At 40.9% G+C, this 12139-nt stretch overlaps 1 protein-coding gene across 10 annotated transcripts in view; it reads left to right on the top strand.

Moving 5' to 3' along the window:
• DISC1 (DISC1 scaffold protein) overlaps positions 1-12139 on the top strand; it is a 200414-nt gene that overhangs the window by 18040 nt on the left and 170235 nt on the right. For all 10 annotated transcript variants that reach the window (XR_014690915.1, XR_014690916.1, XM_084513139.1 and 7 more), the window contains 2 exons: positions 426-1414; positions 4749-4818. Coding sequence is in view for 8 of the 10 variants with exons in the window: in XM_084513139.1 (XP_084369265.1) it covers positions 426-1414; positions 4749-4818 (1059 nt within the window). In the remaining 2 variants the exon portion in view is untranslated. The remainder of the gene's footprint in view (positions 1-425; positions 1415-4748; positions 4819-12139) is intronic.

Raw genomic sequence — 12139 nt, 5'->3', positions numbered from 1 at the left:
CTAGATGTGCTTGTATGCCTGAAAATTGTTCTGCATCAGAGAGACTAAAGAAGTTCTGTGCTGCAACTAATTAAGTCTCTGCGATTTGAGAATGAAGAATTGTAGAGCGTTGCTTCAAGCAGGGGAGGCTGGGACTCGTCATACATGGGCTTGTATCCTGATGGGCACAGTTATGTCAGTGAAGTTCACTTAAAAGCTGGTGCAGACTCTTTAGAAAGCGAATGAATGCACGCAGAGTTCTCTGATAACACCTTTTCTCCTCTATCCGCAATATGGTCTGTGTCTTTGTTTAGTCAAAATGGAAACTGATAACTGATGAGCTGTCTGAAATTCCTGAAATAATTATTTTCAGCTGCTACAATATGTTAATTCTGGAAAACTGCAGAAATGCCTTAATTACTTTTTTTCTTATCCCCCCACCGCAGATGGTTCGGAGTACTCAATGCCTTCAGGCTCTCTTCGTAAAAAGAAGCTGGCAAAAAGACCTGGATACATGAGGCCAGAAGCTCAGCGACAGATCGAGTTTCAGTCCCTGGGTGCCTGCAAGCCATTCAGCCCAGAAGAGTTCAAACATGGCAGGCAGCATTGCGAAGACGTTGAGAACTGCTGTCTCTGTGGACAATACAAAAAGGACTTTGAATTCTTACACTGCCATTCAACTCCAAGTAGTGCTGTAGTCCCTGCTGATGGGGTGACGGTGTTGGGTGCTACTGGAAGTATGCTGGGAAGCTGCAAAAATCTTTCTTGTTACAAGAATCCGCAATCAGAAAACACAATGATACCAATTTACCCTGCTGAAGCAACAAGCAAAGATGCTTCTACTGCATGCTGTGCCCGGCAGATGGGCCACAGCACCAAAGTGAGTGAGCCCCAGAAGATGCATGCCTTGGATCAGACAGAAGTGAATAATAACTGTGAATATCCAAGCAGAGAAGTTGTTTCTCATTCTGTTGGTTCACATGATAGCTTTAGTTCAAGATTCAGCTTCATACAGCTCTCCCTGAACTCAGCCTCTGGAGTAAGTGGTGCTGAAGGCAAGGCAACCGTCAAGGAAGCTGAGCGTGTTCTGCATGCCAGCATTGCAGGAAATCTACAGGAGCTAGAAGAGACAGCAAGAACTCATGAGCACTCAGGAGCTTTGCATTGCTTCTCTAGGCCCAGTGACAATTTGAAGCATGAAAATGAGACCACAGCGAATGATAAACTACAGGATTGTGAGACTGTCTCTCTGTCAGATACAGATGCAACGTTTTCATATTCTACAGATTCCTCAGATGCAGCATCTGCTGGTTCTTCTGTCACCTCAGGCTACGAAAGCAGTTTCACTGTTAGTGACCATAACTGGGATACTTTGATGAAAAAGTATGAACCAGTGCTACTCGACTGCCAGCTTGGCAACCGGAGTACGTTAAAGGTTTGTAATCACATTTCATCTTTGATTCCTCCCCCTGGTTCCCAAAACAGCTACGTTGGTAGTGTTGAAGTATTAACCTGACGTAGGAGTTGGAATATTAACAGCTTTTGCAGTATTTCTTCATAGAAGTTTACAGTAGCTGTCTGCATGATAAAAGGGAAAGAACCTATTTTCTTTTTGGGTCTTTTAAAAGCAAAACAAGCCCAACAAATTGATGTTGCAGTACTTTGTTCCTATGACCTACTGAAACCATGATCCTTGCTTGTATTTCTCATATGCCGCACATTAATTCCTGAATTCAGCAAGGGCTGCTTTCACAGGTGGTTATTTTGTGTGCAGTTTGGAGTATACATAGTGCAAAACTTGAGGGTGGTAAGAGCTTTTTCCTTGAAGCATCATGATTTAATAACTCTGGACTTTGGCTAAACTTACACATTTCCAATTGAAGATGTCTAGGGGAGAGGCACCTGTAAGGGTAGCCTGTAATCTAATAGACCCGTGTTCTCTCTGCATGATGATACAGTGGGGTCTGTTCCCCGCTCTAATTCAGACTGGGAATATTGCCTTTTTTTTTCCTTCTACCTAAGAGGAATTTTGGGCTGTCAAGTCAGAAGCTGTCCTCCCCCTCTCCCATGTGTATATACCTCTATATACCCACATACATACTTATTATGTATACAAGCAGTCTTACCTGATACATTCTTTGTGTGAGAGGAAACCTTAGAAAGGATCAGTTATTCCTTATCATACAGCAGGATTTTTTTCTGGTCTTGGGTATTTTGAGGGTGGGGGGGAAACCCAGGTTTTGTGACTTCTGAGCACAAATACACCTGCTGAGATGCGCTGTGTTGTCTTTACGCCTGGGGAGACAATCTGTACTGGGTCAGCCTCTGAGGCGGCTCTGCACAGCTCTTCTGTCTGGGCAAGGCAGTGGGTTGAGAAACATTATTTGTGCTTTTCTGCCCATGTCATCTGACCTGGGCTTACAATGCTCTCTGGTACTTATTTTTCATAAGGGATGCAAGTAGGACTCAAACTAGGTTCTCCTATGTATGTTTACAGGCTTCAAACACATCACCACAGAGCGGTTTCTTTGGTGTCTTGCCTGTAATGAGGTGCCCATAGTCTGGGGTGGCTTGGGAAATTAATTCTCTATTTTAAAATACAAATTTGGGAATATGTAACATAATAGAAATACAAAACTTTGTCTTTTTGGTATGCTTGTCTGATAGGCACAAAAGAAACATTGTTATCTTTAATTTCTGCGTTCATTAATTCCTTGAGTGGAGAACTGGGAATTTGTGCCTTTAGACATCTTTGCCTTTGGTCCTGTGTGTTTAATTTGTAGCATCTTCCAATTGTAATAATAATGAGCAAGTCTCAATTTTTTTTCAGAAGGGAACAGACTATTTTAGCCAAGCAAAGGAGCCAGTGCCGAAGTTGTTAAAATTATAATTTTTTTGTACTAAAAAAAAAGTGGTCATCACATGGTACAGGTAGGTATAGGACATGCTGCTCTGAAGCAGCCCTTTGATTAGTTGGGGCTCCAAACGTCTTTCTAGCCTGCAAACAGAAAGCACTGATTGTCACGGTATCAGTCAGTTAGCCCTGGGCATGCCTGCGCTGTGGCACCCAAGCAGGTTTTAAATGACCTGCCATTGTGAGTGCATGAAGGAATAAACGGTGCAAAAAGCAGCAATGCTGTACTCTCGGTCTAGATGGTTGTTATATATCATATATATGAAAAAAGTGTCACTTGAACCATTTCTATTGTGGGTTCCTTTAGAACTCTATCAAAAGCGTGGCATAAAATACAGAAAATAATTTATGGCGAGGATTCAGAGCGCCTCCCTTCAATATGTTACATGTTCCTCGCCTGTCTCAGAGGAAAAAAAAAAATGGTGTTTCTGTATGTGAAAAACAATAAATTAAAAGAACAAAACCAAACAAAACAACACCAAAAACCTTGATGGAAAGGGAATGTGTGCAATGACTTTTTTTTCTTTGTTTTTCCTTCAGGGGATCCTGTAGCCTATTATTAATCAATTTTTTTTTTTCTGGCTTTACCTTTTATGTCTGTTTTCTGACCAATCCTCTTTCACTTACGTATTTAGAAGAGATACCATTAATTTAAATGTCTTGCCTAATTTGCATGTTGATTGTGTAGTCATGATAACTCAATGTTTCGGGTAAGTTATTGACTGACTGTACTTATTTTTCTGTATGCAATTTACAGCTTAACTAGAGAGATTTAAATATGAAAGTGTTCCAGGGAGGAGTGAAGTCTTTTGTAGATGTAGAATGTCTCGAGTACGAATCTTCTTGCAGTGGAAAATGCTTTCCCAAACACTTTTTCAGGCTTTGGGCTATCAGTATATATGCTGATTCTTTTTCCAGGCTTACCTTTCTCAGTGCTGCTAATGGCTTGTTGGTACAGGTCACATGTAAACTTAATAAGAAAACGCTTTGCAGTTTTATAACTGTAGCTATGTTTGGCAGTGGCTGGCATGGCAATAAGGAAAGAGCTGCATAACTTTAACCAAATTCTTCTAAGAGTAAAAGCCTTTAATGTCCTTTGAATACACACCTGGCCTTCTGTAATATTTTAGTAAAAGATGAAGCTTCAGTACAAAGAAGCATTAGCTCTTGAAATAAAACTGTATCCTAATAGGAGCTTCTTTTTGGGTGTGTAAGGGCATTTTGTATGTGTTTTTTTTTTTCCTCTCCCATCTATCATTTGTAATATGAACATTTCAGAAAATGGAAACGTCAACACTTTCTAGATGAGCCTAAATTATATTTTAATGAAACTTCATTGGCAGCATGTGAACACAGTTTTCTGTGCCATATCGTAAGTACACTTGACCCAAAATATTCATACTGTATTTCTCTTTTTACATGCTGAAGGAAATGTGGTTTGCATATGGAATTCTGAATTTGTTCTGTGCAAAACTTGGATAGGCAAAAAATTGTTAAATGGACTGAAGAACAGAATATTGAGTAGAATGTGATCAAAAATAGATATTACGCTGACAGAATCCTATAATAATCTTTACCCTTTCAGTTAGTCAATGCTCATACAAGCTCTTTTGCTTTGCAAGAAATGCTGTTTGTTGTTCTTTGTAGATGCTTGGACTAAAGCCATGCTTGGATCAAGTGGCTGCCGTTCAGCTGATTTCTGAATAGATCTGTCCAGTTAACAAATGCTGAGTTTAACTCTCAAAATTGGACATTTCTAATGATGTAGTAGTAATCATGCAAATTTATATTATGTAAAAGTTAATAGTGATTTTTAAATGCAACTTCTTTATAAGTATTTCTTTTCTGTATGTAGATAAAATCCTTGATCTTACGGCTTCAGAGGCTTCAGGAAAAAGCAATAGAGGAAGATGATTATGACAGAGGTGAGAGTTGCTCCCCCCTACCTCCCACTGAATCATGCTGCTTCCTCATATATCCCCTCCCCCACCACCCCACCACCTCCCAATTAATTTTATTTTATATTTGCTACACTGCTGTGGTTAGGTATGGAAGATGAGTTCATTGAACTCTATTGTTCATTCTGTGGTATGGCAGGAAACAAATTAAAGAAAGAAGTAGGTCAGCAGCAGGTAGCAACAGTTTTTATTTTCTTGAGCCACATCACCATGTGGGAAGGTTGAAATGCGAATATCCACCATCTGGATCAGCTGTTTTGAAGCAGCATGACTTGAAAAAATACAGAAATGAATGAAAGCTTCGAAAGGAGAAAGGACAGGCACTGGCTGCTGACAGAGTGTGATTTGTTGCTTGCCACATTTAGTCATGACACTACAGCAGAGCTCAAACACAGAAATGAGGTCAGTAGCTGCGATAAAAGTGAATGATACTGTCCTGTGGGATTAACTTGATGCCCACTGAGTTGAATCAAAACCAACTAGGGGATATGACTGGTGATACAGCTGCTGGCAAGTATCTGTATTTGAATAGTGCTTTCCCATTCAAAGGGATTGGCACCTCTCATAAGCTCTGTGTGTGTGTGTGTGCATTAATAATTAGAGCATCTATTAACATACATCTCAGGTTTCTTCTTGGTTTTCTGAATGCAGACTACTGTTACAGAAAACATATTTTAACAGTCTTGAAGTTCTAGGTGAAGTTCTTCCTGATAAATTTGTCTTCATTTGGGAAATACTGCAAGTATTTCAGTGACCTGCAAAGGCACTTCAGATAATAAAGCTTGAAAAAGATACCCCCCCCTTTTTTCCTCTCACTTTTTTTTTTGAGTAGTCATACTTGTGGCTTGCCTGTGTCTGTGCCAGAGTTAGTGTTAAGCTGTGCAGTCATATCATGGTTCTGTTCCCTCCTTCATCTCCCAAACCCCAAGAAGACAAGACAAACGTATTTTAGCAGTGTCTCAGGAGAAGGTGTGTAGCCCTTGCAGAAGGGTGGTTCTGTTGGCCTCTCAAAGCTTAGTCTATACAGAAGAAAAATCTGCCACTGTTCCAAGTCTACGAGGAGAACCTTTAGATATGCTATAAGCATAGCACATTGTTATCTATTCATGGATTTCATCTCTGTCAAATAGAATAGACATTGATACGTTTTACATGTAACACTTATTACTCTCTTTTTTTAAGTGTCCGTTGATTGAATTCCCAATAGGAGACAGCCGTGTATGAAGTGCATGTGCTTCCCACAGATTTTAGCTGGAATTCTCTGGGTGCTCATCCACTTTGATTAAAAACAAAGGAGAAAAAAAAAAAAGAGTATATCAGGTGTGACACCTGATCTGATGCCATGTAGTCATTGACCGCCTTGGAAAATGATGACTTGCTTAACCTTGCTCAGAAAGTTCTTGCTTAGTTTTCTTGGTTGCTAGTCTGGTAAATTTTAAGCGGGACCACCTTTCTGTTGACACTTACCTTGTCCATTACACTTTCCAGTTTCTATCTTAGTTCTCGGACAGGTAGCATGGAGGGCAGGTTGCAGCCTTCCATCAGTTCCCCTTAGGAAAATGGTCTGGCTGCAAACTGATCTCACCAGGTGCTGTGGGCACAGTTTATATAGAACAAAAGTTGGACCAGGACGAGGGTATTGAGGAGCACCTGTGGGTGGGATTGCTCTTTTCTGTGCCAAGTCTGGCTCATATGGGCAGAAAGAATTTGTTGTGTTATGGGACTAGATACTGAGGCACGTGAAAGACTTTGTGTTGGACTCTTGCATCCCTTTGAAAAGTGGAACTCCATCTCAATGCAGATGTTCTCACAAAATGCTGCAATCCTTTCCAGTGCGTGATCGTGCATCCTTAATGTTTTCTCTTCCTAGTTTTTGAGCCCTTGACCTACTTTCTGTCTTACTGGTCTTTGTTCCTCTTCTGATACGACTGTCAGCCATCTTGTGTGTGACTACTTATCCTGAACTGGCTCCCTGATTTTTTTTTTTCTTTTTTTTTTTTTCTTTTTTTGTGAAATGTAGGCTGGTAATCTCCAGGGAAAGACAGGTGTGGGTGCTGCCAGAAGAATTAGAGCTACAAATTTCTTTCCACCTGTTGCAGGGGCGTGCTTTCCACCTTTGCTTTTAGAACTAAGCGGTCACTGCTCTCAGAGGAGTTACAAAGTCGTGTGTGGTGTAAAGTGAAGTTTAAAAGCTTATTAAAGAGCTTGTAGATTGGCCTGGTACCAATTTCTGTTTGGCTGAAATCTGTAATTATCCTTCTTTAAAGGGATCTTTTTGCCAAATATTGCTAGCAGGGAATGGAATTGCTAAACGCACACAGCTATGATGTGCTCTGTAAATGGAAATACATTATCAGGGAGTGGGAGAAGCCAGCATGGTGCATGCAGAGATCTTAGGATGTTCTTACTACTCAGAGAAAACTGTTGTCCCTGTAACTTAGGGGATTTCTTTGGATATAGGGAGTCCTCTGGTAAGGAAAGAGCTGTTCTGAATAGGAGATCGGAATACTGATGGATTTGGGAATACTTCGGAGGAAAGGGGAGAGCTCTTGGGTGGTGCAGATAGCTAGCTGTGAAATGCTGTGTACATGGAAGTGAGGAGAGGAGAGCAGGTGGAGGTGGGGCACACCAGTGGCTATACCTCCAGATCAGAAGCTAAAATGTCAATAAATACAGTATCACTTGCTTCAGTGGTAGTGACTCAGGTCTAACTTTACCTGTAGACAAGACTTCAATATGTTTTTTTGACTTTGACTCTTTTAAAAGCCATCTAGTCTTGCAGGAAGTTTGTTGTTGTTGTCGTTTTTTTTTCTTTCTACAGCATTTCAACAGGAAGGAGATCTGTTATTTCAAGGAGTTTTTAGTACTCAGAACTGGTTTCTGCTCTTTGCTCCTGCAATTTTAGCAGCTTGAAGAAAGTCACGTCATCTAAATGACATTGATGCCTCCATGCTCTCCAGTGCTTTCTGAAAGTTGTCATAGTTTCTAGCAAATTTTGAAACTGAAGTGTAGGTAAAATGGTGCCCCTGCAGAGAGGAGAAAGTGCCATACTTTATCTTTACTTCTGGTACTAGACCCAGAAATGACACACAGTAAGGCTAAGCTGCCCCCTTCCCAAAGGCATGAACAAATACCTCGCTGCAAACGGGTCAGGAGAAAGGATACATTTGATTTTTCCCCTTTGCATAAACACAAAACAGGTGCTTGCTGTTTGGGACTGTCAGAGAACATCTGTGTTTTCAGGTGCATGTTAATGAATAGCACTTGTTTCCTGAACAGATGATGAATTTCTCTGTTTTATTTAAGGGATATTTTGAGCTACAACTCTTAGTTGTTGTTGGGAGAGTTGTGAATCCATGTTTAAATGCTGTAAGCCTCAGCTTATTTCTTCCAAGTTATCTGTCAATTTCTTCCAGTTATCTGTCAATATCCCCCTAGTCAATTTGTTCTGTCTTCCTCCTCCTTTTGAGCTTGGGAGGAGCCCAGCAGAAATGACTTTTGCCATTACTTGTGTTTTGTCCTTCCTGAAGGCTTGCCATTGCGCGGTAGGGGCTTGGCGTAGAGGAACTTCAACTAGTCATTCAAATAACCCCAGTTAATTCCTATACTTTCTGGGAGTGCTTTGTGTATATTGGGGGAGTATTTGCACTCTGAGTGCATCAGGGCAGAGGTTGTTCTTCTGTCCCATGTTCATCTGCTAGAGGTCACCAGGTGAGTACACTGCTGCGAGACCTGCAGGGTGCCACCAAGCCCCTCTCTCATCCTCCTGTGGTGACTGTGTGCTGCCTCAGACATGAGTATTTCTAGGCTGGGAAGTGTTTGTATAAAATGCATATTCACAGAGATGAATCTCCTTCTCTGCCCTCATTTAATTTTAAATAGGAAACATTAGGGTACTTCGTGTTTTATTGCTTACTCTGCATCTCTGCGTGATGAAATATCTGGAAGTAGCTGATTTGTTTCTGTATTTACTTGTGGTCTCCTCTTGATGGCCACATTACTGTATATTTTCAGAGCAGGTACAATGCCATGGGAATATGGTAACGGCGTTTTGCCTTGCGTAGCATATAGTAAAAATTGGTCTGTTCTCCAAGGATCACTTGGAATGTTGTCATGGCTCATTATTCATGATGGAGCTTGACAGCTCCAAGGTTAAACATACTGCTGAATATAGGAGGCAAAAAAAAAAAAAAAGCCAGCATATTTTTGTGTCTGTGGGAGTTGTGCTTGCAGTAGAAGCAAATGTATTTTGCTCAGTACCAATCTATTGCCCAAACATTTTAGAATCCTTTTCCTGTTCTTTCCTGTGGTTTTTGAACTTCCCAAGTTTGCTTGGTGCAGGTGGCAAATGGATCGGCAATGAAGTGTTGGGACTGAGTTTGGCTGTTGAACTGCACTATTGGCTCCACATGCCCTGTTGTTTCTTCAGAAATAAGTTTTTACAGAACTACTGGCGTGGTTCTTTAAATGTATACAGGAATGTGAGCATACAGACTCTTGGCTTGTAGGGAATGGTAACTTCCCTGCACGATCACGTTTGGAGTTAGTGTCTCTTAGGCCACTTAGATCAGAGCAACTCCTCATCAGTGCAACGTGGCAGCTAGGTTCTGTCATAACAAGCATAAATGGCTTTATAGTCTATCCCATCTCAGCAATGAAACTTCATGCTGTAAATACATTTACCATCAAGTGAGCCTTCAGTTGTTTTGGATTAGGTCTTGGCTCATGATGATGTGCTGGTGAATGTTTGTGGGCTTGTGCATTACCCAGTGCAGAAAAACAGTCTTTGTGTGTTTTGTTTTCTTTTTAAATAAAATAAAAGGTGGTGGACACTGGAGGGGTAGAGCTGCTGTGTTGCAGAGACCTGTTGGGAATGTTGGAGGCCATGGAGTTGAAAACTTGGGGCGGATGGGACAAACAGGGCTTTTCTGTTATGCTGTACTCTCAGTCTTTTTCTGCCAGAATTTTGTAGAAGCTTTCTGGAATCTGTGGGTATGTTGTCTTGGGTTACTTTATTTTTTATTTATTTATTTTTTTAACTTACCAGAGTAAAGGTTTTAAGGGGATAGGAAGACAGGCTCATGCAAATTATCAAAACCTAATCTGCTTTGAACGAATCTTGTTTATCCTGTCTTTCTCTGACTAATTCACATAACCTCCAAAAAAAGGTTTTGGGTGGTTATGGAAAGCAAGTGCTTATGTGAAGTATAAATTAAACTTAATTTCCCATGCAGCAAAACAGAGCAAAAGCATCGCAACTCTTCCATCTTATCTGGCTTACTCTCATCAAGACACCAGTCTGAAATTTAAAAGGGGAACTCTTTTCATCCATATCCATTTATTAACTTGGTGCCAGCTGTGTGTGGACTAGGATGCTGCAGTTCAAATGCTTGGTCTTGGTTTCTGCCTACTAGCAGGAGGAACCGTTTCTTTTTATGCAGCCAGGCTTATCAAATTGTTATTGATTTTTAATCATAGAGTAGGAACAGGGGTTGAGCTGGTCACAATTTAAAGGTCTGAAACTCCTTTGACTCTAATACTTACCTTATCTCTTTTACTACCTTGGATTTTTATACTTAACAGCTCTCGTTACCATAATCTTTTACTCTTTACATGTGTAGGGTAGGCACAGTCAGCAACTTCTGGAAATGCTTTTGATGTTGACCCTCATTTTTTTGTCCCTGTTGTTCAGTTTCTGTCATGTCAGGGTGCATCTTTGAGGCAGAACAGGATCTTGCTGTAGGTCTGTTTATGCGCACACATTGAAAATGCCATCATATTTTCTATATCTTTAATTCCTTAGCTAATATTGAAGAGGAAGTTGCTTTGGTAATGCGGTGTTTTTGCTTGGACTCTGCAGCCTAAATATTTTTTCAGGAAGCAGTAGTATCTTACGGGATTCTACTACGTTCTCTTATTTTAATCTTGGCCAGCAGGAAGAGGTTCAGCTACATTTTGTGTTCCTGGAAGCTGCTTGAGAAAAAGAAAATTGCTGAAGTTTTGGCATACCATGTGCTTGGAAGCTTTCTCTACTCCCAGCCATCTGCTGTCTAAAACTGACACCACAGGCTACCCCTCCTATGATAGCAGGACTCTTTCTCAGTCCATGATGCAGCCAAGCTGTTCCCAGACAGCCTGGCTAGTCTTTTACAAACAAACAAGCAACAAAAAAATCAGAACAAAATAAGCAATTATGCATAATTGACTCGTGTACTTGCTGAATTGCACTTTGAGGCATGGAGCTCTGATGGGTGTAACTCACGAGAAGTGTTGATATGCTTTCTGGACAGTACCCACTGACTGAGTGACATGGCTCTCTTGCTACCCAGCCCATCTGCTTACTTTTCACTTGCAAAAACATGCAGCCCTTTTTTATATTCAGGACAGACTTATCTTTCCCTTGCTCTTTAGAAATATTAACTTCAAATAAGAAAATTGTCTTCCATTTGCAACGTGACCCCTGGAGGCAATACGACTATTAATTCAACCAACAACTAGAAATTGATTTTGCTGCCCTTGTCTTTCCCTTTTTAAAGGAGTGGAGGGACACCTGCTCTTTTTAATTACCGCCTGCTTAATAGATGGCTGGACACGGACAGAAACTCCAAGATGGCATGGCAGCATAACTTCTGTGCAACTGGGGATTAAAAAGATGCTGAAAGGCTGTAACTACTGTTTGAAAGCAAACACACAAGACTTCCAATGCCAGTTCTCTGTGGGGAACTGACAACACTCGTTGCTGGTCACTGGGCGGTGTCTGGGTGAATTTTTTAAGATGCTTTTACTGGAGATCTCAATGGACCTTCCATCACTTGTCAAACTCATCCGCAAAGCGGGATTGCCTTGAGTCAATTAACTTCTCCATTCTCCTGAGGTTTCCCTACTGTCTTATGTGCCCAGACCCAACTGCCCATACTTGGGTATATTCATGGTTCTGTAGGTATGTCAGCCCTCTCTGATGCTTCCTTGTGCTGCTTCCACTGTGTGTGAGCTGTGCACGTTTTCTTTTCTTTAGCCTATGGAAGGTTAGGGATGGTTAAAGCAGCAAAAAAAAAAAAAAAAAAAGTCGTGTTTTATGGACATCTTTAGTCTTTTTAGGGTGGTGATAGCACGGTAACAATAAATATCAATCAAAAAGATGAAGATAGGAAATTTGTAGCACTCTTACACAGTAACAGGCTTTGGACAAAAATTTAAGAGACTGCAGGAAATGCTGGTGGTGAGAGTGTACAAGCTGATCCCATACAATGTCAGTTTTAAGCTTCTGCTGCCATCCTACTGGTTGAAT

The sequence above is a fragment of the Aythya ferina genome, assembly GCF_964211825.1.
Source record: "Aythya ferina genome assembly, chromosome: 3".
Classification (NCBI taxonomy): Eukaryota; Metazoa; Chordata; class Aves; order Anseriformes; family Anatidae; genus Aythya; species Aythya ferina.
This window is presented reverse-complemented; position numbering and strand designations above follow the sequence as displayed.